At 53.5% G+C, this 24,942-nt stretch overlaps 11 protein-coding genes across 11 annotated transcripts; 6 read left to right on the forward strand and 5 right to left on the reverse strand.

The window, feature by feature from the left end:
* Positions 1-49: 49 nt before the first annotated feature.
* MYCGRDRAFT_47097 (uncharacterized protein) lies at positions 50-1,198 on the forward strand (the record flags this gene model as incomplete). The annotated part of the gene is made up of 1 exon (XM_003849469.1): positions 50-1,198. The coding sequence occupies one exon, from the start codon at positions 50-52 to the stop codon at positions 1,196-1,198; it is 1,149 nt and encodes a 382-aa protein (XP_003849517.1).
* A 733-nt stretch (positions 1,199-1,931) lies between these two features.
* Positions 1,932-3,830, reverse strand: MYCGRDRAFT_48195 (uncharacterized protein; the record flags this gene model as incomplete). The annotated part of the gene is made up of 1 exon (XM_003849552.1): positions 1,932-3,830. The coding sequence occupies one exon, from the start codon at positions 3,828-3,830 to the stop codon at positions 1,932-1,934; it is 1,899 nt and encodes a 632-aa protein (XP_003849600.1).
* A 2,894-nt stretch (positions 3,831-6,724) lies between these two features.
* Positions 6,725-8,035, forward strand: MYCGRDRAFT_62699 (uncharacterized protein; the record flags this gene model as incomplete). Its single annotated transcript, XM_003849470.1, has 5 exons — positions 6,725-6,750; positions 6,806-6,940; positions 6,992-7,095; positions 7,153-7,256; positions 7,313-8,035. Coding segments are annotated over 5 exons (1,092 nt in total), but the record flags the coding sequence as incomplete, so codon positions are not given.
* A 351-nt stretch (positions 8,036-8,386) lies between these two features.
* MYCGRDRAFT_47571 (uncharacterized protein) lies at positions 8,387-9,084 on the forward strand (the record flags this gene model as incomplete). The annotated part of the gene is made up of 6 exons (XM_003849471.1): positions 8,387-8,406; positions 8,472-8,544; positions 8,619-8,658; positions 8,716-8,730; positions 8,790-8,858; positions 8,912-9,084. 6 exons carry the CDS (start codon positions 8,387-8,389, stop codon positions 9,082-9,084), a joined length of 390 nt encoding a protein of 129 aa, XP_003849519.1.
* Positions 9,085-10,798: 1,714 nt separating this feature from the next.
* Positions 10,799-13,241, forward strand: MYCGRDRAFT_110873 (uncharacterized protein; the record flags this gene model as incomplete). Its single annotated transcript, XM_003849472.1, has 3 exons — positions 10,799-11,880; positions 12,584-12,607; positions 12,758-13,241. The coding sequence occupies 3 exons, from the start codon at positions 10,799-10,801 to the stop codon at positions 13,095-13,097; spliced, it is 1,446 nt and encodes a 481-aa protein (XP_003849520.1).
* Positions 13,242-13,474: 233 nt separating this feature from the next.
* Positions 13,475-14,739, reverse strand: MYCGRDRAFT_75881 (uncharacterized protein; the record flags this gene model as incomplete). Its single annotated transcript, XM_003849551.1, has 3 exons — positions 13,475-13,879; positions 13,935-14,480; positions 14,539-14,739. The coding sequence occupies 3 exons, from the start codon at positions 14,737-14,739 to the stop codon at positions 13,475-13,477; spliced, it is 1,152 nt and encodes a 383-aa protein (XP_003849599.1).
* A 146-nt stretch (positions 14,740-14,885) lies between these two features.
* Positions 14,886-15,788, forward strand: MYCGRDRAFT_47396 (uncharacterized protein; the record flags this gene model as incomplete). Its single annotated transcript, XM_003849473.1, has 1 exon — positions 14,886-15,788. The coding sequence occupies one exon, from the start codon at positions 14,886-14,888 to the stop codon at positions 15,786-15,788; it is 903 nt and encodes a 300-aa protein (XP_003849521.1).
* A 324-nt stretch (positions 15,789-16,112) lies between these two features.
* On the reverse strand, positions 16,113-17,367 carry MYCGRDRAFT_110875 (uncharacterized protein; the record flags this gene model as incomplete). Its single annotated transcript, XM_003849550.1, has 6 exons — positions 16,113-16,184; positions 16,258-16,340; positions 16,395-16,560; positions 16,620-16,948; positions 17,009-17,113; positions 17,312-17,367. 5 exons carry the CDS (start codon positions 17,073-17,075, stop codon positions 16,113-16,115), a joined length of 717 nt encoding a protein of 238 aa, XP_003849598.1.
* A 200-nt stretch (positions 17,368-17,567) lies between these two features.
* Positions 17,568-18,373, forward strand: MYCGRDRAFT_75885 (uncharacterized protein; the record flags this gene model as incomplete). The annotated part of the gene is made up of 2 exons (XM_003849474.1): positions 17,568-17,666; positions 17,726-18,373. The coding sequence occupies 2 exons, from the start codon at positions 17,619-17,621 to the stop codon at positions 18,371-18,373; spliced, it is 696 nt and encodes a 231-aa protein (XP_003849522.1).
* Positions 18,374-19,139: 766 nt separating this feature from the next.
* ALD1 (aldehyde dehydrogenase) lies at positions 19,140-20,948 on the reverse strand (the record flags this gene model as incomplete). The annotated part of the gene is made up of 4 exons (XM_003849549.1): positions 19,140-19,384; positions 19,442-19,732; positions 19,786-20,775; positions 20,830-20,948. 4 exons carry the CDS (start codon positions 20,889-20,891, stop codon positions 19,234-19,236), a joined length of 1,494 nt encoding a protein of 497 aa, XP_003849597.1.
* Positions 20,949-22,239: 1,291 nt separating this feature from the next.
* MYCGRDRAFT_75892 (uncharacterized protein) lies at positions 22,240-23,750 on the reverse strand (the record flags this gene model as incomplete). The annotated part of the gene is made up of 3 exons (XM_003849548.1): positions 22,240-22,501; positions 22,555-22,784; positions 23,278-23,750. 3 exons carry the CDS (start codon positions 23,527-23,529, stop codon positions 22,240-22,242), a joined length of 744 nt encoding a protein of 247 aa, XP_003849596.1.
* Positions 23,751-24,942: the final 1,192 nt, after the last annotated feature.

Consider the following 24,942-nt stretch of genomic DNA (forward strand, 5'->3'; position numbering starts at 1 on the left):
AGCATTTTCTACTCTCTTCTTCTCCCACGTTGTGCTTCCCTCTGCAAGTATGCGCTCGTTCTTCTGTTTTGCCGGCGCTCTCATTGCAAGCCTGACGCCTGTCGTTGCTGCTCATAACGATCGCAGGCAAGACAACGCAACAGTCTCACGCCCAAAAGTGATCCTTGACAATGACTGGCCCACGACCGGATTCATTACATACCTCCTAGCACTCAACGCCGGATGGGAGGTCCTGGGCCTGGTTTCGGACACATCCGACTCGTGGGCATTGACCTGTGGTCTCCATGCTCTGGCTACGCTCGAAGTGGGAGATTTATCATGCATTCCAGTCTATCGAGGCACCGACTACCCAATCCTCCGCCGGGCGGAGACTTTCCAGGTGTGGGAAATGTTACATGGAAATCTGCCATGGCAAGGAGTTTTCGCCGTCGAGAACAGCACGAGGGAGGCGCTTGGAAACAATCCGACAGGAGGTGACCCAAACCGAATCGTTCGAGGAGCTTTCAAGGAAGGCTATCCCAACACGACATTCGCTTCTGAGATCTCCGGCGCCGAGTTCATGGTGCAGCAGGTTCGGAAATATCCCGGCGAGATCAGCATCTACTCAGCCGGCGCTCTCACCAACATCGCCCTCGCCGTCCGGATAGATCCCAATTTTGCAAAGAATGCCAAGGAGCTGGTGATCATGGGCGGCTACATCGACGGCAACCTCCTTCAAACCACCGGCTCCAAACGTCTGGCCGACTTCCAAAGCGACATTAACCTCATGATCGACCCAGAGGGCGCAAAGATGGTGCTCTCCGCGGACTTTCCCAACATCACCATCGTTGGAAATGCCGCGAACCAAGTCTTGATCACGCAAGACTTTCTGGATGAGCTCTACCAAGTCAAGACCCCTTACACCGAATTGCTGAACGCATATTCCAGCCTTGGACAACCGTTCTGGGACGAGACGGCGGCGGCTGTGATGGTGGAGCCTTCGATTGTGCGGAATAGCACGCGATTTTTCGTTGATGTCGATACGAGCTTTGGTTCGCCGAGTTATGGCAATATCCACGCTTATCAACGGATTCTGGCTCCAAGGGCTCAGCAGTTGCAGGAGGTGAATTATGTGCTGGAGATTGATGGAGATGTGTTGAAGCAGCGGATCAAGGAGAGCGTTCAGTATCCGGCGAAGGTCTGTTCGCGTAAAGCATGATGGCGGTCGGTGGCTTGTCCAAAGTCAATATTCAGGCGTACGCCCCTCACGAGAAGACACTTGTTGCACAAATATCGCTACGCGAATGGATCCATTACCGTTAGGTATACCCTTGATTTGCCGTGCGAATGCTAAGCTTCCCCTTGACTCTGGAACGTTCATTCCACGTGCAGTCAATTGCCCTTGAAGAAACCCTTGAAGAAACCCTTCAATCTGTCTCTCCTCCGGTTTCGACTGCTCTTTCCCGGCTCCACTTTCCCATGTGGTCTCACACTAGACTCCTGTAAAGACACGGCCGCGACATCGTCGTCAAGATCCGGAAGACTCAGCTGGTGGCCGTTGACCTCCGCGAGAGATACGAGTATCGCAGTCATACCAGCATGCAGATCTTTGGCCAGAGGCTGCTGCCTTGGGCTTCCATGAAGAGTCCTACAGTGTGCGTCGAAAGTGACAAGCATTGCAGCTATAGGACCGCCAATTACAAAATATCTTTGATCATCTGGAGAGGTCCGAATCTGCGCTCGGATGGCTTTGCAAATGAGTTCGTCCACATTGAAGGCAAACGGCTTCCAGTGTTCAAGTCGCCGAGTAACGTGCGACCGCACAAGGTACTCTCGCACTGTACGATGCAAAAAGTTGACCCTCTGACCGAACAGCGAGCTTGACGGTAATGCGGCCTGAAATGAGATTGTGTGGTCAGCATTTGGTGTTGATGCGATCACGGATCCAATTGTTACGACAAGGTCTTCATGCCCGTTGAGATCAAACGACTCACCCAATCTGCCGCCATTGACACCTCCTGAACTACAAGCAGACCTCTGCAGTAACTTCGCAATCGGAAGTCGATGTCTTTGCGACGTTTGTGGTTGCGACGTGACTCAGTCGGCTTGATCTCGTGGAAGCCGTCAAGCTCCGAGGATCGCTCGCTGATGAACCAGCACGCAAGGGGGGCCAGCAAGTCATGCGCGTGGTAAGTCACAGACAGCATGCTATACGAGTCCTTTTGGTAGTCTTCGTGAACCCTGTCCAGCATGTGATCGAAAAAGCTTTCAAGTTCCTTGGGCAACCGTGCGAGGCGTCGTTGTAGCTGCGCTATGGTGTTGCAATCTGTCAGGCCCTCTTCGAGATCTTCCATGACCAAACGAACCCACAGAAACACTCCGCAGGAATCATCCACGACAGTCTTGATCAGAACACGGCCAAGGGTATCTCGATCCCCGTCCTCCTTGAATCGTGAATGGCTTTCCAGTCGATGTTGCACATACTGCGTGATATCGGGCGTGTTGAAATCTTCCATGAACAGCTTCGTAGTCATGCTGCCATAAGCATCCATGAAAGCAGTATCCGGCCTGCTCGATATGCAAATCTTGACATTGGGTAGTCTCGTAAGTGCGGTCATCAACTTGATAATCTCGCTGGCTTTTCCCTCGTACTCGTCCAGGCCATCGACGAGAAGGAATAAGTGGTACCCATGGCCAGCAATGCTTCTACATGCAGTCTCCATCTTCTCCAGGAGCTGATGTACGTCAAGAGAGACCCGAGATCCAGCGAACCCTGATAAAGAGCGTTGGCCATTTGGTGTAGCGCCAGCGAATAGAGTCCATAGATCAGAATACACTTCAGACATCAACTCTGGACACTGTCTCAGGATTTGGAACAAGAGTGTACGCAGCAAGCCCTGCTGTGTTCTTAGAAGCTGTATCTTGCCGACCTCCCAGAAGAAGTACGCCGCCACGAGCAGCTTTCCATCCTGATACCAGACGTCCTTCAGCTGCGTTGTGGTCTGTGGATTCGAGTACAGAAACTTCATCAGCGTCGACTTTCCTGAGCCTGCAACACCCGAGATCCAGTAGAGCTTTTGCGTTGAGCTCAGCCATGCTTGGAAGTTAGCTGGAACCAGTCCTACTTTCTTTGCTCCACCAATGCTGCCGTCGAGCCAAAGATACGACTTTTCATGGCTAGGACGTTGATCCAATTCGTGGAGTCGGCGGTCGATTTCGTCGAATCTGAGCTGAGTCAATATCCCAGCTTGCACAGCGAAGTCTTTTCCACGGCCACCTCTTGCCGTCGCTGTCAACTCCAGGTGACGGCCAATGTCACCGTTAAAACGTTCCACTATGAGCTGCTGTACAGCATCCTTGATATCAGCAAGGTCCCTTCTTTGGTTGTCACCCAGAACTTGGACCTGTTGGTCAAGACCTGATAGCTCACTCAGGACACTGCCGAGGGTTCCCATGCTAAGCAGCCTATGTGCCCTCGTATCGATGGTCTCTAACCTTTTTCTCAGCTGATTGATGTCATTCTCCTTCCACTCGCTCTTGACGGAGCTCCAAAAGGCATCTAAGGAGACTCTGCCCGAGACTGCCTTCGCCCTGCAGCTGGCAAGCATCTCCAGAAGCTGTTTGGACACATCCTGGCTCTGTTCGCACAGCTGTGCCAGATCTTTGTCGTCCTGTGATAGATCAACGGCGCTGGTGTTCAAGCCTGGATTCAACCTTGCCAGCAATCCTTTGACGACCTTCGTTTGATCCTCGATTTCGACGAACTCATCTCTAGCTCCGGTTCTCGACAACTGCCGTGTCGTTTGCACGAGTCTCGCGGATACCTGAACAGCGGGTGACGAAGTCAGCATCTCTCGCTTGTGTTCACCAAATGCTGACGCACATCAACCACGGCCAATACATTTGCCACCAGACTGAACACCGTCAGTGGATCCATCACGAGGCGAAAGGTGTAACAGACTGTATCAATGAGTGCAAATGGGCCACGAAGATACAAGGAGCAAGACACGTGAAGGTCGCATGAGGGCATGCGGAGATGCGGCAAAAGGTGCAGCGAGAGATAGCTTCCCTGCATAAGCGCCACAGCTTTAGCTTGATCTCTGTCGAGTGCGAGCATTGCGGGTGTTATGGCTGAGGCGCACCCACGACCACCAGTCACGCTTGCATGTAGGGCCTGTCAGGTGGTATCGTCTTTCCAGCAGACCGAGTCTTCGGTCCACTGTCATTTCCTCTGTCGCCGCCGCATCTCTCCCTCATATAATCGTGAGGTCTCCGTCAACGCCATGTGATTCGCCATACATGATGCCTTCGACGTAGCACTCGCCAACGTTCCTGTAGAATGCACCTTCTTTTCTCAGCACAACCGGCACCTTCGAGCCTCGGATCAGCCACCCGAGGTCACCAGGGAGCGTGTTGGCAGGTAATAGACAGAAGCTGCCCAAACCCGTGAGGCCGAACCGTCGGTCGTACGATGGTAGACAGGCCGCGGCGAACACACGTATCGCGTTCGTCGGGTGGACATCTGGATCGTCGAGGTACGCGAGGAAATCCCGTGCGAGGGAGATCGTCTGCTGTGGAGAAACAGGCTGGTCGCTTTCCCATATATGATTGCATCCTCTTGCTTGTATTACCTCCGTGAACCGGAGGAGTAACGCATCGGATCCGTTTGGCACATCCGGGAATTCTGTGCTGCAGGCATATTCATACCAGCGAACAAACTCTGTTAGGTTGTATCCAGTCATGTCGTACTGATCGCAGATGCGTCGTGGTGGCAGGTAGCTCTGGACGATTGTTACAGAATCAATCGTGTAGCCGCTGCACTTCAATCTACCATTGGCATCCAATTCATCTCCAGAGCCATCATATTGGCCCAGGGTGGCATTCTCATTGTCATTAGATGTTGCGCGCTGGAGTGTTTCATGGGGTGCCGACGAGGTCGAGAAGTTGCTTGTAGGGTGCCCGAGTAAGAGGGGTCGCTGCTGAGTGCCGAAATGTGGCACCCACGAGGGTAGTGTAGCTTGGCTGTCCTTCTTCGCTAGTCCTGCGAGTGCCAGCGTGATTGGCAATCCGAAGTAACTGTTTATCGTCCTGCTTACAGACGTAAACAACTGCGTTGTGTCGACCGCGTAGTCCACCTGCGGTCCCTCGCAGGGGAAGCTCGACAAGCAAGTGAGGGCATAAACATCATTCAGAGGGTTGCCAGCTTGCAAGTTGCAGCACTGAGCGGCCAGCATGATCTCTGGAAAGGACAGTCTGGACTCGCGGTATTGCTGGCGAAGCATATTGGCGACAAGTATGTTCTCCACATATGGTGAGCTGAGGCCCCGATGTGTACCAAAAGTGACCATGGCTTCTATAGCATCACAGAGCGTGTCCCATGCCAGATCGACAGAGATGCAACGTAGTCTGATAAGAGTCGACAAAACAAAGTCCGGTAATATGTATTTCCTGAAAGTCGTCAGCGAAGAACCGCCACTTATGTGAATGAGGACAGCCCACCTGGAGAAGTAAACTGAATTGAGCAGCTGGCATATTTCAGCAAAGGCCCGCGTTTCGTCGAGATCTGCCATGGCAGAAGGGCTTCCGGTGGAAGACAGTAATGCGCCGTACTCGGATGCATAGCGGTCCAAATCGTCGGCCGCAACGTACCGGTGGCCTTGTAGTATACTGGTGGAAGACTGTGGAGAACATGGAGCAGGCGCAATTGTGGCGACTTGTGCCAATAGGCTAGCCGTTGATTCTGTCAACTGCACGTTGGTCCAGCCGATAGTGAGCTTTGAGTTTAGACAAATTCTAGGCAGGAGTTGTACGTGCTGCGACTCTTCGATCAGATTGGAATGATCAATGCAGATGAAGCCCACCCAGTACCGCTCGATGCCGTAAGCCTTATTCTCTCGCAAGGATTCCAGGATTCTCGCCATCGTCGGACTTACATCTAAACGCAGTCTGTCACACATTACTGTGCATGACTCCGAATCTGAATTATCGATATCATGGCTGATGTAGGCGTAGTCTGGTGCTTCGTCGAGGAGGACATGATGCATGAAGATCTCCAGGGGACTCCCCGAGCGGGCGGGAAGTATCTCTATCAAGCGGATCTCGCCTCTGTCCAGCGCCCAATATTCGCGGAAAGGTCCTGGACTAGGGATGGGCAGCCTGTGATGCGTAGGTTGCGTTGGATTCAAGACGGTGTACGTCGAGTGGCGAGCACCCCGAGAGGACCACTCCAAGGCCTTCATCTCTGACCCCGCCCAGGTGGAATAATGCCAGCTCTTGCCACGAGCGAGTTGTTGCGGGCTCCAGATATCTGACAGATCTTGATCGTGGCCGCACAAGTGTGCTCATTCTTGAATGTTGGCATGAGGTCGCCTGTCAGCATGCTGACCTTGCATGAGCTCCCCTCCATCGAACTGAGTGCTGTCAGTTCCAGCTTTCCTGCGGGTGACGTTTTCTCTTGTCAGATTTCGCGAGCCCAGAGACATGGTGGGACGGACATCCCCTATGAATTATCTCGTTGTCGAGGCGATGTTGTGAAATTGATAAGGCAGGAGAGCTGGCGACTCGGATCCGCAGCGCTCCCGATTTGGGCAATGTAGCCGAAGGCAACTCTTGCGATACCTGGTATTTCTGTTTGCTTACTCAGTGTTGTACATTGAAGGGCGTATCATGACTTCTTCATCATGCCCTAGATAACAACACACCTGGTCGCTCACTTGTGATCGGGCCTCAACTTATCGTCGCCGCCATGGCGTCAAACATTGTCGTTTTAGGGTATCTTATCTGCTGTCGAACTCTATCAATGCTCCCAAGCTCACTTACTTCCTAGTGCAGGTGTGACAGGCCTGACAACGGCACTGGTACTCGCGAAGAACGGTCATAGAGTCACCATCGTTGCGAAGCACATGCCGGGTGATTACGACATCGAATATGCTTCACCATGGGCTGGAGCGAACTATCTTCCGTGAGTGCACTGAGTCCAACCGATGAGAATTCGGTCTGAAATTCTCCTCAGAGTCAGCAAACCCAACACACAGTTCGAGTCGTTCGAGCGAAGAACATGGCCGGAGTTGGAGAGACTTGCACGAGATGTGCCTGAAGCTGGAGTTCACTTTCAAGGTGAGGAATGAGGCCATTGCTCGCAATATCTTCACGGGTCAAACTGACACGAACAAGATACCTACCTGTACCGACGATCGAAAGATGTCAATTCGCCAGTAGGAGATTGGTTCAAAGAGCTCATCAGAGAGGACGCGTGGTTCAAGGATGTCGTTCCGAACGTACGACTCACTTCAATCGATGGATCTCCTCCGCAACCACCACTAACATCTCACAGTTCAAAGTCTTGTCAAAAGCTCAAACTCCAGACGGAATGGACGGCGGCACATCCTTCACCTCAGTCTGCATCAACACAGCTCTCTACCTACCCTGGCTCGCATCACAATGTCTAGCACTCGGCTCCGTGCTCAAAAGAGGAATCGTCGAGCATGTAACCGACGCCGCGAAGCTCCACCACAGCGGCAGACCCGCAGACCTCGTGGTCAACTGCACGGGACTCTCGTCACTCAAACTCGGCGGCGTGGAGGATACCACTCTCTACCCTGCTCGTGGACAGATCGTGCTCGTCCGCAATAGTCCTGGAGTCATGGCTTCTACCTCCGGCACAGATGATGGTCCAGATGAGGCTGTGTACATCATGGATCGTGCAGCGGGAGGTGGTTGTGTGCTTGGTGGATGTCTACAGAAGGGTAACTGGGAGAGTCAGCCAGATCCCAACCTCGCGGTGCGGATTATGAAGCGGGCGGTGGAATTGTGTCCGCAAATGGTTCCACCGGGTGCTGGTATTGAGGCGTTGAGCGTGATTCGGCATGGTGTTGGGTTGAGGCCGATGCGTGAGGATGGTATCAGAGTCGACAAGGAGGTGATTGCCGGCCCGGATGGTCGGAAGGTGGCTGTTGTGCACAATTATGGTCATGGAGGCTATGGCTATCAGACGTCGTATGGTGCGACTGCTGATGCTGTGAAGCTGGTCGAGGAGGCGCTTCAGCAGAAGGCCAGGCTTTGAGGTGAGGAGGCAGGTAGTTTCGACAGAACGTGCCAGCTGACAGCTATACAATCACGTACGGTAGCAGGTCTCGAATTTAGCTTGTCAAACTGTCACACATGTCAAAGAATGTCGTGAAGTTGTTCCCGCGTGGTAGATTCAACACGTGGAGACCGGTTAAATGTGGCTGTGCAGGATGACGCTGCGGCGCCAGGAGAAACGAGAGCTCCAGCCAGGCACAACCGAGCTCATCTCAACGAACATCAATACCACCACCAGCTAGATTCCATCCCTCCGACATACTTCCAGGACCCGTCGCATCGATCGGAATATTCTCGGACACTTGCCGATACGACAATCACAGCCATGGACTTCTCCGACATCTTGTCAGTCCCCTCGCGACTCGAGCGCATCGCAGGTGCCTGGAATATACGCTGACCCGGATATCTAGTCGCATGGCCAACCTGGCAGTGGGTGTATTCATGCTTCTCGGCGGAATCGGACAATTCTTCGATGGGAGTGGCGTACACCTCTCAGTGTAAGGACCAGTGGCACAAAGATTGAATTGGAGAAACAAGCTGAGAGAACGTACAGCCAGAGCTTGATCATAGCAGTCTATCTGTTCATCTTCGGCATCTGTAAGGATCAAGCTATTGCAACATCCTACGACTTGTACTAACGATAATGAATTACAGCGACCGCCCTTCTCGGTACGATGACCCACACGACTACAGTCTCGTCGAATGCAACCCGCTTACACCCTTTGCAGAATTCCAAATCCCGCCTCAAGTCGCTCGATATGCGTCTTTCATGTTCTCCTTCATTGGACGTGGAGCTTGTAAGAGATATGAAAGATCCAGGACAGGAGAACACAGACTAATGATACAACAGTCTACCTATTCGTGGGCTGCATAACCATGGGCGATAACTGGTGGAAGTACGTCGCGGGAGGCCTTGTTGCTCTCGCTGGAGTGGGATACATTGGATTGGAGTTCGTGCCGAGCATTGAGCCTCCGGCGAATATGAGGGATGCCGATGCTGGTTGGGGCGCTGAGCAGGTCTAGATGGATGGAAAGACCATGCGACTGGACGAAGTGCTGCTCGGTCAGCGGTGAACCAGCCGGGATCTGCTGCTACGTGGCAACGAAGTCCTGCGACTTGGCGTGTACAATACTCCGGCAGAGTAATGATGGATGCGAGAGAGGAGATTTTGGATGTGGAGGCTCAGGAGCACGAAGCGAGCGGAAGCTTTGGATTGCGTCGTCGGGGAGCACTGCATAAACAGGCAATGCGCTGACTGCGTACGATATTCCTCATTCATGCTCCCAGTGATACATGTTCTCACTGTCGAACAGACAATAGTACTTCCACGTGCGTCGTCGAGAGGAGAGGCCCTCGATGAAAGTGGTAACATTTACAACTGGCAAGACCCGTGCTCAAAAGTACCGCCAATTTCCGGGCGTCAGGCGTATGTCCTGCACGCCTCGCGAGAAAAGTCATTCCCTTGACGCAGTGGCTTAGCGTGTCGTTCTTATATTTGTCCTTCGGGACTGATATGGCCTTGCCTTTCATGGTTATGCGAAAGTCGCGAGTTCGAAGTAGGTTTTATCCTCTTCCGTTGTTATCAACGATCAACTCGCTAATTTCTCTCACCAGTCTCGCAGGGAATACCAATTCTTTTTGTCTTTTTGCCTTCTGAACTGTGATGGTGACTCGGGAGTGGTAGACATGAGGTGGCGGAAGAAAACACTTGTTAGCACGCTCTTTTGACCAGTAGATGAAAGGGGTTACTGCTAGATCATGTACGGTACCTCCTTTCGCCTAGCCGAGCTACATACTAGCAGAAAGGAGCAGCGGAACCGAACCCGGCTGAACAGCATTCGACGAGAATATTTCGAGATCGCCGAGGAGCTCTTGAAGGTCACAATTGATCAGTCCTCTACAGCTGTATGCGACTTTGGGGCCACCTGTAGCTTGTAGGGTCGCGTTCAGCTCTCCTTTCATACTTTGGAGGCTCTATTCGATCTGATGTAGTGTCCATGGTTTCCGTAGCATGTCATCTAGGCCTCGTTGATTGTCGCGTGATGGATCAAATCTGATCAACTCCAATCGAAGGGATAGGGCAAGACTACGCTCCCACGCGAAGCAAATTACATCCGAACTGCCATGCAGTAGACTTGTCCTGAACCGGAACAAATGCAAGAAGCCGACCAAGCCGACGTGCGCCAGAGCGAGGATGTGGAGACGCTTGGGGGACGACCGATCGCCGAGCTTAATTTTGGGAGCGGGCTGGGCCATTTTTTCACAGCCAGAGCAACCCGGACCGAGAATTGGATCGTGTGGAAGGGGCTGTTCTCACCCATTTTCAAGTCTCCTTTTAATAGCATTTCGCGTCTTCTCTTCGACTGTCAACGACGACGCGCTTTTCCACTCCGTCAACGACCTCCTGCGACTCCATCTCACGGCCAAAGGAACCTCCGCTGCCGTAACGCGTCCCCGCATTCCTCCTGGTTCATATCACACGGCCTGGTGGCGATATGCGATAGACCGCGCATTGATCGCACGACAGGCACACGTGTACAGCAAACATCGCGAGTCATGCTCGTAAGACTACCCCGACCAAGGCGAATCGCCTTTGTTGTGCTCGCGGCCGTTGCAGTCCTCTTTTTCCTGTTTAAAGGCGAGGGCAATTCACATCCGGTCGACATCCAGGCTCTACAAAATTACGATGGAGCTCTTGCGGCGCGGCAACCGACATCGGACGAGGAGATTGGAGCCATGTGTCGAAAGCACGGATTCACGCAGTACAGAGAGCAGGGCAGCCGCAAACGCAAGGTGTATGACATGTTCCTCATCTCGACCGAGTTGGATTGGCTGGAGATCAGACTGAACACGCTGGCACCTTATGTGGACTACTTTATCATTGTCGAATCGCCGACGACCTTTACCGGAATGCACAAACCGCTGCATCTGGAGCAGAATTGGAAGAACTTTACGAAATTCCACGACCAGATCTTTCACACGGTTGTGAAGGACCCGGGTCCGAGTCTTGGCTACAGCACTTGGACTCATGAGGACTTCATGCGTGATTCCTTGTATTTCAGCGCGTTTGCAGCGTTGACCGGCAAGAAGGAGGCTCGAGAGGGCGATGTGATTATAGTCAGCGATGTCGACGAGATCCCGAAGCCGGAGACCTTGATTGCACTGCGAAACTGCGACATCCCGGACCGAGTGACTTTGAGGAGTCACTTTTATTACTACTCTTTTCAATGGCTCCATGTTGGACAGCAATGGCCACACCCGCAGGCTACCGTCTTCAAGACGCTCTCCACGACGATAAAGCCCTCTCATCTCCGGGCGGGAATTGGAGGAATCCAAACCAGCATTCCATTTTTGGGCGCAATCCGAAGATGGCGAGAAAAGGCCGACATGTGGGACGCCGCATGGCATTGCTCTTCTGGCTTTGCGACTTTGAGGGAGGTCATCACGAAGATGAACAGCTTCTCCCACACGCCGTTGAATACTCCAGAGAACCGTGACCGGGAGAATATCAAGGACCGAGTGCGGAATGGCAAGGATTTGTACGGCAGGCGAGGAGAGAGATATCAGCGGGTTGACAACAACCACGATGTGCCGCAGTATGTGTTGGAGAATCGTCAAAAGTACGGCTATCTCCTTGACCGCGATGGCAAGACTGCTGGCTTTGAGGATTGGAACGTCACCGAGGAGGACGAGAAGGCTGCGATGGAGGCCAGGAGGAAGGCTAGGCAGGAAGAGAATTTGAAAATCCAGCAGGCATTCCAGAAAGCAGAGGAGATTGCGGCGAAGAAGGCGGCCGCTGAAAGGGCCAAGCAGGGCGCGTGAGCAAGTGTCGAGAATTAGAGCATGAATGAAGAGGTGGACGTGGCATGTAGCAGCGAGCTCGGATGGATCGTCAGACTCGATATCCCGTTCGAGAAGAGCTATCGATTGCCAGAGCGCAACAGGCTACGTCTGCAAGAGAGTAGAACAGCGGGTCGAACAGTCGGTCTTTGGTCGCCACTGCTTCCCCATCAACAAGAGATTGATGACAAGAAGGTGCATAATGCGTGACAGGACGAGCTTGAAGAAGAGAGCATTGGATAGATCAGCGATTGTACATTACTTTCAAACCCAGAATCACACTTTGAGCTAGCGAATAGCAAGATAGAACGAGCCTCATTGACACGTGCGACTTCAGATCCATCCGTATCAGCGGTAAGAGCGGTTGCGTGGACAACATATCCGCCGATTTACCATGCAGTATGCGTTCTCAATGGCATCTTTACCTCTCATCATGTTTCACAAGCAAAAAGCTCCTCCCTCCCCCGCGTCCCTTCCCAAAGCAGACCTCTCAAACACCTATAATTCACTCCTCATGGTCGTAGCTTTCGACCTGATTGGTCGCCGAGCTTCCATAACAGGCAATTCAGCCAGAGCGAATGGCAGTCGGAGTCCGGAGCACAACCATGTTGACCGCCACTCGGTGCATTGTGATCTGGGTGCCGAAGTGGTGTGGTGATTGTTGTGCTGATTGATGAATAGGTGCTACGGCCGCAGTGCGGGACTGTGAGCTTGTGTTGAGGACCACAGGGTATATACACCGGAGCCACGACTTGACCTCAAAAGCTACGCGAGCTGGTCTCTCGAGTGACGAGTATTCTGTTAATCTTGCTGCTATCATTGCGATCTTAGTACAATACTCGATCTTCTACGCAGTTTCTCCACAGAAGTCGGTAGAAGTCCTCTCGCGAATCTTCCGGAGAATTCCCGAGCGACATATCGACCTCCCGCCGAAGTCCGCCAGCATGAATACAACCTCCCTCGTCCTCAACGGCCGTACAACAACCGACGTACCTCTATCCTCCACACAAGAACGACGAAGCTCTATTCTACGCAGCTTTTCGAATCCCATGCTTCCTTCCCTCTCAGCACTCAATGCCGTCAATCTGGCGAAGCTCGGATCGGCGCCGTCTTCTCCAACGTTTTCCGGCGCATCCACACCTCGTCGTCCGGGCAGTGCGCGGTCCAATTCGAGCGGCTGGTATACACCCAATGAGAATAATCTGACGCTGGAGGATCTTGCAAATCGACTGAAAACGAGGTCCAAGAGGTTGGAGATATGGCAAGGACGATGCGCGCAGAATATCGTCATGGCGTTGTTGAGGCCAACGCCGCTGGTGCTGTTCTTATTCAATCCGGTTTGTTTATTGATGGTGTGGATATGTGTGGTGGTGTGGTGGATGTGGAGCCCTGGTCGTGGGGTTGACTGAGCAAGGCCATTACCCGGAGTGGACGCTCAACCCTCTCGCCCTCGTTTCTGGATGGACCAACACGATGGGAGAGACTGAGCTCGACGAGATCGAGCTCGACAACTTTCAATTCGCAGTTGGTGCTTCAGCCGGCCGTTCGCCAACGCCCAGGGGTCGATATCTCTCACCGCGAACGCGAGAAGAACATATTGTTTCCGTCCTTATCCTTCCGAACTCCGGTCGAATAATCCCTGGTCGCATCGTATTCCTCCCAAGTACTCGCTGGATAAATATGCTTGTTGCGCTCATACCACCGGCGATCAACGACCTTGGTCATGTTCGGATCATCTTCGAAGCCTTCAAGTTCGGAGTCGTCCGATCCCACGATTGCGGCGGCTTGTTGCTTGCGTTGAGCGGCGGTCATCAGATGGTTGGCGCTGTCCGCCGCTTCCGATGCAGCGGAATCAGACGCATCGCTCGCAGGGAGAAGGTCCTTCGGTGTGGCGGAGGTTGGTTCGGAAGAGTAGACGAATAGGGGCCCCAGATATCCGACGCTACGATTGATGATGAAATGATGAAACTCATAGTGCTGTGACAAAATGTTAGCTTCACTGCGAATCCTTGTGATCGCTTCTCCTGCTCACCTGAGGAATGATCAAATCGCCCTTGACCAACATGAGATCGTCGACCGAGATTCGTGCCCAGTCTCTGCGACCCTTGTCTGCCTTGTCCGCGCCGACCTTGCGTGCTCGCTCGAGAAACAGCCATATGTGGTCGCCTTTCTTCATCCTGCACATTCCGCCAGGCTGGTTCTTGCCATCGTAGAAAACAAATGGTAGCACAAACTCCGTAGCTTTGACGGCCTCTTGTATTTGTGTGTATTCCTTCCGCAATGCCTCCTTGAGCTGAGCTTCTTTCAACAGTGCTGATTTGGTCATGGCTTTTGGCTGGTGACCGAGAGTAGCATTGGGTCGGAGCGGACGCTTCTTGAACGGTGCGGTCGATGCATCGGATACTGTCTCGGAATCGGTCGCTGGAGCGGAGGCATTCGGAGACGTGGATGTGGGTGTTTGGGCGGTACTCGTGTCCACTCCCTGCTCTTCTTCATCGTCGTCCCCGAATGACAATGCACCCTTCTTCACGGCCTTCTTCCTCTTCTTGAATGCGCTTTTGGCAACCGGTTCACTGTACTTGGTCCGTTAGTCTCCGGTCTCTCGAGGATGCCTTCCTCGTCAATTCTTACCGTACATCTGGTGTGGTCGCTCCACTTGCAGTCGTACTGACAGCTCCACTAGCACTGACATCCTGCGCTGCCTCCAAAGCTTCAGCACGACGCTTGCGGAAGTCGTTCAAGGTGACCAGTCCGACGGTGTCAGCTTTCAGTCGATCCTCAACATCTGGTGCCTGAGCTGTGAAGCGCGAGTTGGTATTGTCCGGGTTGTCCGCCATGGCTAGTGGATGTAGAAGACGAGGTTCGGTTTCACAAAAGTTGCGACTTCAAGATTCTGGGACGGCTCAAATTTGTTCCGCTCTTCACATGTCAAACCCTCCAGAGCTTCGACCGTCATAGCGACTAACATCTCCAAACACACAACATGGCCGATTCCGACTCCGACTCTGACGACTCCTTCCACTCCTTAGCCGACGGCGATCACTCGAAACCAACACCAGCTCAGCCCAAACCTCCGCAGCATCAAACTATCGACCCCGCCGCCATCTCAGACAAGTTCACACCAGAAGAAGAAGCAGAACTACTCGCATCTTCCAACGAGCTGAAGACTTCCGGCAACGAACTCTTCGGCAAAGCATCCTACAGCACTGCCATCCAGACCTACGATCGTGCTCTGTCTTCATGTCCGAATTACCTCGACTACGAGCTCGCCGTTCTCCGCTCCAACATCGCGGCATGTCATCTAAAGCTGGAAGAATGGAAAGAAGCTGTTGAAAGTGCTACGAAGGGAGTGGGATGTCTGGATCGATTGGAACCTCTGCCGAAAGCTGTACCGAAAACTGCGTCCAAGAAGGAAGAGAAACAGTTGAAGGATGGAAAGGAAGCGGAAGATACGATGGTTGAGGAGGTGTCCGATGATATGGAGTCGCGCATAGCTGCTCTTCGTGCTTCTGGTCGTACTCTCGCACAGGTTCGAAGTTTGCAGGTCAAGCTTCTATTGCGGCGGGCGAAAGGCAATACTTCGCTGGACAGCTGGTCGGCGTTGCAAGCTGCGGATGAGGATTATAGAACGCTGCTATCGCCGACGATGCAGCCTTGTCTTTCAGCTACGGACAGGAGGACAGTGATGGAATCTGCGAGGAATCTGGCGCCGAAGTTGAACGCTGCGAAGGATCGAGAAATGGCAGAGATGATGGGGAAGTTGAAAGGTCTGGGGAATAGCATCTTGAAGCCGTTTGGGTTGAGTACGGAGAACTTTCAATTTGAGCAGCAAGAGGGTGGTGGGTATACTATGAACTTCAACCAGGGTGCTGGGAAGAAGACATGATGAGTGAGGATGTGGAGGAGGATCTGAAGCATTTATGCGGGAAACGCGGTCATCGATGAGGTGTTCATACACAGAGGATTTCCCTGCATGTAATATGCTACACTGAAAGCGCAAAGTGCATACAAAGCTTTTTCTGTTCCATTCGTCGACTGTTTCGAGGGCCGCTCGATGTCTGAGGAAGACAGGTACCCGGGGAGAAGCTCCAGCCTCGCTCGCTATGCACTCCAAAAGAGTCACTTCTCCTTGTGGGAAATCGTCTAGCCTTCGACGCCTTTCTTCACGCTCCCCAACCTCGTTACTTTTGAAGAACTCAGAAGCAGACTTCTACTCGACCTCTTCGATCTTCTTGTCGCTTCCTCCAGCAGCGGCGGCGCTGGCGTCACCTTCTAGCTCGGGCTGTCGAAGATGTTAGTATGTGCTGTGAATGGCGTTCGATCACCGAGCGCGCATCGACTCCTCAAAATCTTACCATGTCCTCATCATCATCGTCGTCGCCTTCGTCATCGTCACCACCCATGCCGCTCATGTCCATGCCACCCATGCCGCCCATGCCTAAGTCATATTGTTAGCAAGAATCCAGCATACCAAGGTGATGGTCAGACTCACCTCCAAGCTTGGAGAAGTCGATGCCACCGAAGCCACCATCTCCGCCCATACCGCCCATGCCGCCCATACCTGGCATGCCACCACCCATACCACCTGGCATGCCACCCATCTTACTCATGTAGTCGTCCTCCTCACCGACAGCATCTTGCTCGTCCTCGTCCACCCACTGTATTTAATCCTCTGTCAGTATACCACTCCTTCCATTTCCTCGATATCACAACTTACGCGGTCGAAATCCGTTTTGAGGAAGTGCACCTTCTTCGAGTCCTTGAGCAAGCGAGGCCAGTACTCCTCTGCCAACTCCTTCTTCTGCAACACCAGCTCGACGGCACGTGGGGAGTGGTTGATCTTGGATGCGGACGGGTCGATCTCGGCGTAGAATTCGAGCTTGACAGCGTAGTCGGCCTTCTTCGACTCGCTGTAGCCGGTGAAGGTGAGGCTTGTGGGCTGAATGTCGAGCTTGATCTTCTTGGGATCTACGTCGACGACGGCGATGGTGAGGAAAATGTGGTTCTTCTCGGCTTCGGTCTTGCTGGAGCGTTGCGCCCAGGTGACTGTTGGGTGGAGTGTCAGTATCGTGCCGTGTGCTCCATCTCTTTCAATGGTTCGCATACCCTCTGGAGTCATGGTCTTGCTGCCAAACTCCTTCGCATCGGTGGTGTCCTTTGGTTGAACAGACATGATTGAGGTTGTGATGTGCTTGTTCGTAGGTGTGTGTTCTGTGGGAGAGGGTTGTTAGTGCTGTGCAATGTGTTTGTCCCGGCGGTGATGGCAATGAAGCTGAAGTTCGCTCTTTGGAACCGCAACGAATGAAATGGAATTCCGTTTCTTGCAAGCGCTGGCGGCGGCGGAAGCGGTCTTCGAAGTGATGCAATGGGTCGCGTGGAGTAGGGCAGTTCAATGGTGTCGGCACTCACATGGATCGAGGAGAGTTGAGGTTGTGGTTGATGGTGAGGAAGTTGTTGGATGTTTTTGAGTTCTCGTTCGTTCAAAACGTGGTTCACCAGCATTTCAGCTCGGAGGACGACCCCAGCAGCAAGCGGAGCACCCCCACGTCACTCGCCAAGGTGGAGGGCGGACATTGCCCGCGCTGCCTTGTCGCAAGCGTTCACTATTGAACATTCACTCAGAGACATGCACGTGTCGTAATTCTGCTCTCCGCAATCAGGCAGAGGATGACCAAGCTCGACGACCTCCTGTAAGAAGCAGCATAAACACACAATCATGGACGCCGCACGGCGATTCTTCTACGGGCCATCTCCCGAAGAGCAGGTACAACTCGATCGCATGAGCATGCTCTCACTCGGTATACTTACCATACCCTCACACAGCAAAGGAAATGCAAGTCGCTCCTCCGATCAAATGACCGCAAACTCGACCGAGACCTCCAAAACCTCAAAGTCCTCGAAAACAAAACCCGCAGCCTAATCGTCCAAGCCTCGAAACGCGCGCAACGGAATCCATCGCAAGCGAAGCAAGCGGCGCAGGAGACACGGATATTCGCGAGGGAATTGTTGCGGGTACGGAAGCAGACACAGCGATTGACGACGAGTAAGGCGACGCTGAATAGCGTGGGAATGCAAGTGAATGATGCGTTCGTGATGAAGAAGATTGAGGGGAGTATCAAGAACAGCGTGGGGATCATGAAGGATGTGAATACGCTGGTTAAACTGCCGGAGTTAACGGGGACTATGAGGGAGCTGAGTCAGGAGCTGGTCAAGGCTGGGATTATTGAGGAGATGGTCAGTGATTCGATGCCGAATCAAGATTTGCTCGAGGCGGAGGATGAGGAGGCTGAGACAGAGGTGGATAAGATTTTGAGTGAGGTGCTGAAAGAGCGTGTGCAAACTCCTGCTGCGCAATTACCGACGGAGCCTGTTGGACCCGTGCAGACACAACCGGAGACGGAGGAAGAGGAGATGGATTCGGAGGAGATGCTGGCGCAAATGCGAGGGAGGTTGGAGGCGTTGAAGTCGTAGGCGTGTTGATAAGAATGATGAATGAGGAATGACTCTTGATATGCTCATACTGGGCCAGTGCGATTGTGGGAGAGAAGCGAGGCGGAGTGGAACGAAGAAAGCTTAGTGTCACACGAGGTCCTCTCCGTCAGCAGAGTATGGGGAGAAAGGTATTCCAGCTCGAAGGCGAACATCGATGTTGCAGCTTGAGGACTCCCGAGACGTACTCAGTGCCAAGAGATAGAAGAGACTACGACAGGCGACTCTTCTTCTACAGATGTACTGACATTGAGCCTGAGATCTTGTAGTATCTCAAACGATGCCTGCTTAGTACTCCTGCGCCTTCTGGAGCATGAGCGTCACTCACAGGCAGAAGGCGCATTTCATCGCATAAGACATGGGAGGTCTGGGATGTCGACATGTGAACCTCACAGCAATACATGAGCGAGCGACCGCTCAGCTTCTTCGCGAACATACTCTCTTCACCAAGGCGCAAACGTTTATGTGCTTCTATTGGGTATTGCTTTCGAGGAGAGCGTTATGACCGGTGGCTGCATCGACGTTGTTGAGTCTTCCACTCCTTCCTATTCGGGCGGCTTGGTGAGCTGGAACCGAGTGCTTGCAATGTGTGCACATGCAAGACTATCGAACAACGACCATTCCGGGGACACTGGCGATAACGCGATCGTGATGATGTTATCCAAGTAGAGCTATAAGCAAGATGAAGAAGGTGCAATGAAATGGGGGAATATCATCATGGGGCAATCAATGGGGCGAGTTGTCTTTTGAAACTTTTTTTCATTTCAATTATCTCATAAGCTTCATACTCATACGTAGATACAACGAAGAGACAAACATCATCAATTATCCCACACTTTCTTCTAACCGAAGAGAGCGTCTCCGAGTCTGATGTTGACGGTCTTGGTCTGCGTGTAGTTGGCAAGAGCATCTTCTCCGAGCTCGCGACCAATACCGGACTCCTTGTAACCTCCGAATGGCAATTGGTGGTGGAGCGTGTTGTATGTGTTGACCCTGGCGAGTAGTGTTAGCCATAACCCGAACAGGAACGATCTCATGTCGAAAACTTACCAGACAGTACCGGCCTTCAATGCGTTGGAAACGTTGATGGCGCGGTTGAGGTTGGTGGTGTGGACAGCGGCGGCGAGACCGTAGGTGGTGGCGTTACCGAGCTTGATGACCTCCTCCTCAGTCTTGAACTTGGAGATAGAGCAGACTGGGCCGAAGATCTCCTCCTGGACGATCTTCATGTCCTCGGTGACGTTGGAGAAGATGGTTGGCTCGATGAAGTAGCCCTTGTCTCCCTTGCGGTTACCGCCGATTTCGACGTTGGCACCGGCCTCCTTTCCGGCCTTGATGTAGCTGGGAGGGATGTTAGTACGTGAAGTGTGAGATCGGAAGATGCAATGTCTTACTCCATGATGCGGTCGAACTGGACCTTGGACACCTGAGGACCCTGGAAGGTATCCTTGGCGAATGGGTCACCAACAACGTTCTTCGACGCACGCTCCTTGAAGCGCTTGACGAACTCATCGTAGATACCCTCCTGAACGTAGACACGAGATCCAGCACAGCAGCACTGGCCGTGGTTGAAGAAGATACCAAAGTTGACCCAGGAGATGGCGTTGTCAATGTCGGCATCGTCAAAGACAATGTTGGGCGACTTGCCACCAAGCTCGAGGGTGACCTTCTTCAAGTTGGAGCCAGCGGCAGCCTTGAGGATGGTGCGGCCAACAACGGTCGAACCAGTGAAGGCGACCTTGTCGACGTCCATGTGGGTGGAGATGGCGGCACCGGCGACCTTTCCGAAACCAGAGATGACGTTAATGACACCTGGTGGGAAGCCGGCCTCCTTGATGAGGTTGGCGGCAACAAGAGCGGACAGAGGAGTCTGCTCGGCGGTCTTGAGGACAACGGTGTTACCAGCAGCAATAGCTGGGCCAATCTTCCACGACCACATGAGAAGTGGGAAGTTCCATGGAATGATCTGTCCACAGACACCAATTGGCTCCTTCTTGATGTAGTTGAAGTGGTCTGGGTTGGTATCGACGACCTTGCCCTCAATCTTGTCGGCCCAGCCGGCGTAGTAGTGGAGGGTTCCGACACACATGCTGACGTCGACCTTGGCCATGGAGACGGCCTTGCCGTTGTCGAGCGCTTCGACGGAGGCGAGGGTGTCAAGGTTCTTCTCGAAGAGGTCGGCGAGCTTGTGGAGGAGCTTTCCGCGGTTCTCGGGGGTCTCACGTCTCCATGGTCCCTCGAATGCCTTGCGGGCAGCGGCGACGGCGATGTCTACATCCTTCTCGGAGGCCTCGTGGACGGAGGTGATGACCTCCTCGGTGGCGGGGTTGATGGTCTCGAATGTGCGGCCGTCGACACCCTTCACCCACTCGTTGTTGATGAAGCTGAGAGTGAGGTCAGTGAGGTGTTCGCAGTGAGGAGAAGTCAATGTCACTTACAGTCCGGTTGGCTGAGTGTACTTGCCAGTTGGCGTCTCAATCTCGACAGAGAGGTCAGACATGATTGCGGTATTGTGTGAGGTGGATGTGAGTTGCGGTAGTTGTTTCCTGTATCGCGCAGCGATGAGGTTGATGGAGGAGGAAAAGTGAGCGGATCGGGGCAGCCGGGGGGTTATGTAGTGCTCGCGCGCGGCAATGGGTCCTCGTCGTGCCTTTCCCGTCTCCACTCGTCCTAACCTTTCGCTCACAAGGAGTGGCCAGTGTCGTGTCAAGGCGACGTGTGAATGGCTGCTCGGAAATATGGCTGGCGGGGCACTGGAGCTGCGATGCGGGGTTCGCTCACTTTCCGGTGCAGGGTCTCGTTGCTGGGAAGGTGGACCGCACGTCTAGCGTCACTGGCGAAAGAGCTCGAAGAAGGATTCTGGTGGCGATTTCTGCTGTATTTGCATTCTAGGCCTGAGACCAGCATGCCGATCCAGCGTCTGTCGTCCAGTGTTCCGTCGTCTGCTAACGCGGAATCACATCCTGCGGCAATGGTACATGTATACATGATTTTCTGGGGAAAGAAGATGTACTCCCTGCTACATGGCTGATCGCCTACGCTTGGAGGGAGTGGTACCGAGGGGAGTGCTCGCAGAAGGAGACAGTCCATTGCGGTCCTTTGCAATGCGTTGCCTTGAACGAGCGGACGGCACCCTGCAGCCGTGGCCAGGCAACGCAGTACCAATCTGGTCGAGAACGAACATGGCTTGTGAGAGTTTGGTGGAACGAGGGGTGGAGGGGTAAAACTTCCTAAGATGAATGGCCCGCCAGTCCGGGGAAAGCTCGAAAACTACTCGGAGTTCCAAGGACCAAAGGCACCGTTCCGCTTGATTCAGAGTAAAGAGCGAGCTGATAGGCTGCCAAGTGGCCTTTCGTTATTGATCGTCGTAGTTCCAGCCTACTGTACCTTTTACCCGCCAGGTCCACGGGACAGCTTCCGACACCTTGCAGGGCGGGGCTCAAACCTGGCCGGGTGGATCATCATCGCGGACCATCAGAGTTGCTCGGTTGCGTGCACCGTAATGGCACCGTACTAGCGGTAGGGAGGATGGTCGAAGCTTTTCGTTTCGCAGGAAAGGTGGAACATGCAAGGGTCGAGTATCGTTTGCTGGAAAAGCACAAGTTGAACATGATTTTCGCTGTCTGATTTCTGCTGATCCGGCTCGTCGTCGTCGACTTCGCTCCGCTCGCTCATGCGCATCCCGACCGAAAACTCAGAAAGACCCAGTCGCCGTAATACAATTTGGAAGTGAACGATTCCGCCGCTTCGCCGCGGCGGCGTAGTGAACTGCAATGACCGCTCGAAGAACACCGTGTCCGAATCTCGTAGGTTCGACGTCGTGTCCTGAAAGAGCTCGGTATTCCTCCTTACAACACCTCATCGACCATGCCAGTATCGCCGTTGGTCGCGGCTGTAGCAGCGGGTTGAGCAGTGCCGTTGGTCGCAGCACCATTGCTGTCTCCTCCAAAGTAATCCTGCATCTCCGCATCGAGCTCTTCCGCCGTCTTCTTCGGCTTGTTGACACGTCCTGTCTTCTTCCCGGCGCGACCTCCCTTGCCCGCTCCAGCGGCGGCATCCTTCGCACCGGCAGTCTCCTTTCCATTGGGCTTCGCGGCATTCTTCGGCTTGCTACGGATGAATTAGTAACCATCGCTACCTTGAGCGTTGCGGTTGCTACTTACGACACTCTGTCTTGGAGAGACTTGGGCGCCACGTTTGGCACAGCTTTCGCGGAGACGAGGATCTCGATGCGAAGCGGTCTGCCATCCACCTTCGTGCCATCCAGGGCGACGGCCTTTGCGCCAGCGTTGGCCGAATTGAACGAAACAACCGCAGAGCCGCGCGATCTTCCGGTAGGACCATAGTTGAGAACGACCTTCTTGACCGGGGCCACCGTCGAGCTAAAATACTCCTGGAGTCCACGTGTTAGTGGGTTCTGAATATCGCAAATCGTGCCGTGTATCCCGCAGTCCTCCGATCCAAGCCATCGGTGTTGCTCGCCTCAGAGAGCAAGCAGCGCGGCACGGGTCCCATGTGCATTTTCCTCGGCAGCAAAAGCATGCCTATTGCCTCGTCGAGGATGTCACCGTCCGTCGTCCAGCGGGTGTGAAGCGCCGTCAAAACAGTGGACTTGATCCTGCATTGCTCTGCGGCCATTGCCAGGTGAGGAGAACACATGACAAATCCGTCCTGCGCTGCTTGCTCTCTGCCGTGGTACCATTCTTGACACCTTGACACCTCGTAGCTGTTTGCCAGACAGATGATAGAGGGTGGTGCTGCAAGATGCGCTGCCGGAACTCAAAGCCAGTTGCCGATCGCTGGACCACGTTTGCGCGAAAATGGACCGTTGAAGGATACAGAAACACTGCGCGAGCGATACAACACGCATCGCTATCTCAACTCACTTTGATAAGCATTTCGCTCACGTCCTCAGGCAGATTGGACACCGAGATCTTGGTTTCGCCAGTTAGGGGAGCCGCGGCGACAGCTTTGGTGGTGTTCTTGCCGCCTCGAGTCTTCTGGACGCCTCCGACGATGACGGCAGTAGCCTTGACAGCGGCTTTGCGCGGAGCGCGACCGCCGCGGCGCTTTCCTCCATTTCCAGTCTTGTTTTCGGACATGATTGTGTCGAGAGATTGCGCGAGCTTGCCGGACATGTTTGTGGCGGTTGTTGTGGGTTGTTGTGGGTGACTGAGATGAGGTTGGCGGGTCGGCGATGAAGGCGCGGTTACGTGTTAGACAGCTAGTGAGCAAGTGTCTTGATCGGGGTGGAAGGTCGCGCAATTATCGTGATGTTGGTGCGAGATGTCGGCGCGTGATGATGGGATGTGGCGGTCGAAGTGATGTGGTTTGATGGGCGCGATGTGGTGGTCGTGTCGCGGAGAGGATGGATGTTGATGGTGGACGGCGATGGAAGGTTGCGCTGGGCTTTGCTCGCGAGAAAGCAGGAGGCGGGAAGTCTCCCGGTTGCGGCGCCGCGCCGTCCGGCCCGTGCATTGTTTGCCCGTGCATTGTTTGCCTTCGTCATCACCGTTCGCATCTCCTGACAGCATCCGTGAATGAGAAACCCTCGAACGCATCAAGAAACTATTCACGGCAACTATGCACGCCTTGGACATTCGCTATGGTAAGATTATGGCCGAGATTCTGGTCTTCTCTCCGCGAGAACGTTCTCGGAGAGTCTGAAGGCGTACATGTCCATTCTCGGAAGCATATGCCCGCGAGCGCGCATTGTGCTGCGGTGCACTCGAGACCCTCAAAGTCTGCCCGCTCCAAGGCAAAGATGGAGACAGGCAAGGACTCCCCATGAAGCTGTGAGCACAGTGCCCCAACTCTCAGCGAGGTTTGTATCGAGATCCACGCATCCCCGTCTCCGCCGTGTACCATTCGTACAATGACTGTGCTGCTTGCTCAAACACGTACACGTGACCTTGCTCCTGGGAGAAGAGGCGATCTTTCGTATCGACCAATGTCGTAGTTCTGGTGGGTACAGCATCCCGTACATTGGTATGATCAGTCCCGCTCCTTGGGACGGGAGGCGGCGTACTGGCTCCAGAGATTGCCGTGGCTTCATACGCATGGTACTCGTGCTGTTGGTACAGTCTAAGTATGCCTCGAGGAAGAGAAGTCCTGAAAGATGCTGTGGCTATACTGCCCTCGGAACAAGGTCATAGAGAACTGCCTCGATTGTTCGCATATCAACCTTCCACTAAGCCATAGTTACAAGGAAGAGGCCGGGCATAAGCTGGCTGTGAATGAGAAACTTCTGCTGTCCATGATATCAACTTTGAAGGCAGATCATTTGGTTGCGGCGTACGACGCCAATCGTGATAAGGCATGCCCTGGAGCGAAACTCAGCAGCGTCAGGCCTGTGCCTCGCATGTTGGACATATGAGCCACCAGACCACTCCTAAGAAGGCAGGCAGAACACATAGCCCTCCACAATGTCTTCGGCGATCGCGGGACGGGGCGATGAGATACAAAAACAAAGCAAAACAAAAAGAGATTGCCAGCGGCAGGAATCGAACCTGCGATCTCATCCATTTCTCGCGATCCCGAAATGTGTTTGT

The sequence above is a fragment of the Zymoseptoria tritici genome, chromosome 9, assembly GCF_000219625.1.
Source record: "Zymoseptoria tritici IPO323 chromosome 9, whole genome shotgun sequence".
Classification (NCBI taxonomy): domain Eukaryota; kingdom Fungi; phylum Ascomycota; class Dothideomycetes; order Mycosphaerellales; family Mycosphaerellaceae; genus Zymoseptoria; species Zymoseptoria tritici.